The sequence below is a fragment of the Cupressus sempervirens genome, chromosome 3 (genome assembly GCF_028749045.1).
Source record: "Cupressus sempervirens isolate cs-2001-9-10 chromosome 3, ASM2874904v1, whole genome shotgun sequence".
Classification (NCBI taxonomy): Eukaryota; Viridiplantae; Streptophyta; class Pinopsida; order Cupressales; family Cupressaceae; genus Cupressus; species Cupressus sempervirens.
Window position 1 is genome coordinate 842,860,770 of NC_143120.1, and position 4,189 is coordinate 842,864,958.

The 4,189-nt window shown below is 32.5% G+C and overlaps 1 protein-coding gene across 1 annotated transcript; it reads left to right on the forward strand.

Annotated features, from left to right (window-relative positions):
- Positions 1–495: 495 nt before the first annotated feature.
- On the forward strand, positions 496–1,827 carry LOC149569411 (LOB domain-containing protein 23-like). The gene is made up of 3 exons (XM_089817741.1): positions 496–626; positions 745–924; positions 1,280–1,827. The coding sequence occupies exons 1-3, from the start codon at positions 561–563 to the stop codon at positions 1,601–1,603; spliced, it is 570 nt and encodes a 189-aa protein (XP_089673867.1). The 5' UTR covers positions 496–560; the 3' UTR covers positions 1,604–1,827.
- Positions 1,828–4,189: the final 2,362 nt, after the last annotated feature.

The window sequence follows — 4,189 nt, forward strand, 5'->3', positions numbered from 1 at the left end:
TAATTTACCCCATATCTTAATGTGGTGTCAAATAATATCAATAACTTTTTCCAACTAGCAGCACCATTATCCTTCTTGTTTACCCATTCTTTTTCAATTTTGTTTAAATAGGAGAAACAAATCTCTAGAGTTGGTAAAAGTAAAATTTCCATAAAAAGATCTTAAAACTCAATGCATCTCATTAATTTATTCAATTATGAAGATTATCCCTCTATCCCCTCCGTATGAATCTAAACTTGCTAAAGCAAAGTGAAAAAGACATTTTAACAACAAAAGTATTTCAAGAGCCAAGATTACAAAACTTAGAATTGACCGGAAGTAAACGTTGGTGGAAGGGAAAACGTATTTCTACAGTTATCTGGGCCCCCGAAATTCTATGTTTACTACGTAGATTTGATCAGGTTCGATGAATTGTTTTTTAATTTAAACAATTAAAGTACGAGATTGTTTTTCTTAATTGAAAACAATTAAATACGAGAAGGCATCTTGAAAAAAAGGAAATGGGAGATCTTACTTGATGCTCAAGTGTTAGGCCCAACATCAAAGTCTTCGCAAGAAATATGAGACTTTCTGAGAAAAGAAATGGGAAAATCTTCCAAGCTTCAGTCCAACGTTCAGATATGAATGTATTAGCCCTTCTTGACAACCTTATAACTATTTAAGCTCTGAAATCATTTCATTCTCCATCATAAGAAGATCTGCCATTTTCAGAAGCCATCATAATTATATTTTTAGTTGTTTTAGTTTTGCAGCCGTCACAATTATCATAATTTTAAGATGCCAAGATGTGCAAGCTGCAAGAGGCACAGGAAAAGATGTTCAGAGCATTGTGTGCTGGCTCCGCATTTTCCATCTTCTGACTCTCACAAATTTGAAATAGTACATAGAGTTTTTGGGACTCGTCATATATTGAAGACCTTACAAGTAATTGAAATAACTATTACTTGAAGCTATCAAATTTCTTTATAGCTTATTTTTCCTTTTCTACACTAGGGTTAAATGTGGTATTCATTCATGGTTTTGATGTTTTAGGGCATGAAGGTCGAAAAAGAGCAGATGCACTGAATAAATTGATATTATTTGAAGTTATCAAATTTCTTAGATTATTTGTTTATTGCTTACACTAGGGTTAAATGTGGTATTCATGGTTTTGATGTTTTAGGGTTTGAAGGCCGAACAAAAAAGAAGATGCAATGAATGCCTTAAGATTATTTGAAGTTATCAAATCTCCCATATTATTAGTTTATAGCTTACAGTATTCATGGTTTTGATGTTTTAGGGTATGAAAGCTGAACAAAGAGCAGATGCAGTGAATAACATGGTGTATGAAGCGAGTGCAAGGCTGAAGGACCCCGTGCATGGCTGTGTAACAGAAGTTGAGAAACTAAAGAAGCAAATTGCTGAGCTGGAGTCCCAGCTGGCAGCTACACAAGCAGACGTGGTGAAGCTAAGTTTGGAGAGGGATGAACTTGTGTCATTCCTTCTAGGTGGGTCTTCTAAGCATGGTGAAACTGAACATGTTTCCTATGAGATGCAAACAAATGATAATTTGATAGTAGATGATGTGGAGCAGCTCTGGAATCCACTGTGGGAGACAAGTTGAACTCCAGGCAGGATTTAATGGATTTTTCCTTTCTAGTTTTACTGTTTTATAATAACATGTTACCTTAGTGCTGAGATAACACCCATCCATTGAGTATTTCAGCTTAACAGGATCTTAGTATGTGGAAACTTCCATCTTATATATCTATATATGGAGCAAGAAGAGACAAGTTCTTGTGTAATTTGATATATCTGATAATATTAAGTATGTTGTGTTTTGTTTTAGCTGCACTTTGATTTTATTTTTCCATTTCAGATATCTTGTCTATTCAGGAGTGATTATTTCTTCGGCACTGATATGTGAGAAATTGAAGTGAGGATTGTAAATTATGCAAGTTATTTCCTTGTAAGTAATAGTAACCAATTTTTTCTCGACGAAATGAGCAAATTTATAATAAAAGAAAGAACATCAGTATAAAAAACTGTGAGAGATTTTTAAGTATTCTAAACGTCATTTTGAATTTGAAGGTAATTTTAGTTTCATTCTCATTTCAGATTGAGAACTTACTGCAATGGAGTTCATTGATATTTTGTTACGTACAACAAAATTCTATGGAAACAAAATTATGATCAAGTGTCTCATATGAAGTTCATAATGGAAGAAGTGGAGTTTACCTTGATGAGTACAGTTGAACATTAAGTTCATGTACGAATATTAACTTTACCTACAGTTTTAAAATATGAAATTATCACATCCATAAGATCTATTCTCTCATCTAAACAGATTATAGGAAAGAGAACATGAGTATCTTGAAAATTATATAGTTGATAAATATTTTATGTACATAATTGTATAATTGTATAAAGTGTTCTAAAATATTATGTATTGTTTATAAGAGGATTATATTAATGATAAGTTCAGATATATAAATTATGAAGAGTCATGTACAAAGTTAATGTAGGAAGAAAATGAAAGAGAGCCATTGGCGATGATTATAGAGCCTTCATAATAATGCAGAAAAAAAATTACAAGAGGAAAAAATATAGACAATTATTCATAAGTGATGCAAGAGCATTTTAGGTTTGGAACAATCTTTTATTAACCAAAACCTATTTTGTTTTTAGTTTTTCCAGCTTGGCTGTCCATATGATTGATTCAACTATTTTTCATTTTTTGTTTGTCCAGCTTGGTAGTCCATGTGGTTGATTCAACTATGTTTGAGTTAGCATTTGTGATGATTGAATTACAATTAAGCTCTATCTTGGATCTTGTTCTTGGGTTCATAGCTGATTTAGTTGATTGTTGCTTGAATTATAAGTTTCTCTAGGAGAGCATGTTCTTGAACCAATTCGTGAAATTTGATCTTGCAATGTAAATCTATCATCATAAATCTTTGGTGGTACAAACATCTACGTCCTTGGATCATGTGTAAACCTAAAGTTCAGTTCACTAGTTCTCATGCAGTTGATGTGGATTTGATCTTGCAATGTAAATCTATCATCATAAATCTTTGGTGGTGCAAACTTCTACGTCCTTGGATCATGTGTAAACCTAAAGTTCAGTTCACTAGTTCTCATGCAGTTGATGTGGTTTGTTCCTTATGATTTGAGACCAAACCTATGCGTTGTAATATTTTTCAGATTTCTGGTGAATGCGATATCTTCTTGGGATAATATGTGGATCTCATGATGCCTATATTGTAATGTAGTATATTTCTTGAGGCATCTCTAAGGATATTAATATAGATATCGTTAGAATTAGTTCTGAGGTCTTTGACCAAATGCTGTAATAACGAAGGCATGTTGTAGTATGACATCTATAAAGGAATGTATGTTTCCAACTAATTGTAATCTGATTTCTAGTTGAATAAAAGAAGATCTAGCATTATTATATTAGTCTCTTGTTGTTTTCTACTGTGTTTAATCTTTCTGCAAATTTGGATAGATGTTTTTGAGTTCCTCCATTTGTGACTTCACCGAGCTGTGTCAAACCAAAGTTGTGTTTCTTGCAGACTTGATTATCAAACCTATTATCATGAAACGGTGAATTGATTTGGTTGTAGGGTGGAAGAGTTGAGATCAGACCTACAATTACAAAGGGTAACAAAATGGTGTGAGGAAAGAGAAGAAAACATAGGTGTGATGGACATGTTGAGGAAGACATAAGCTAGATTGGAAGCTCTAGAAATTGCCCAAAGAAGAGGTAGACCAATTGAAAACATACATGATGATGAAGTTGAAGAAGAAATTGGAGAAAATGAAAATCCTATATATGAGCAAGGAGATGAAATATTTTTGAGAGTCTAAAATAGGATCAATACACAACTATATTTCAATAGACACCTGATTATGATGATAAGATGGATTCAAATATATTTCTTTGTTTGAACATCAAGATGGAAAATTATTTCTATCATGAGAGTACACATAAAGATAAGAAGATGGAAATTGATAGTACTTAGTCAAAATGACATGCATATTTATGGTGGGAACATTTACAGTTGTATATGAAAAGTAGAGGAAAGCAAGAGGAAATGAAGCAATCAAATATAGGATAAGATACTGAGTAAGTTAAGGGATGAATTGTTACCTATTGATTGTTAAGTAAGCATTTTGAGGAAGATGCAAAACCTAAAGAAAATAGAGT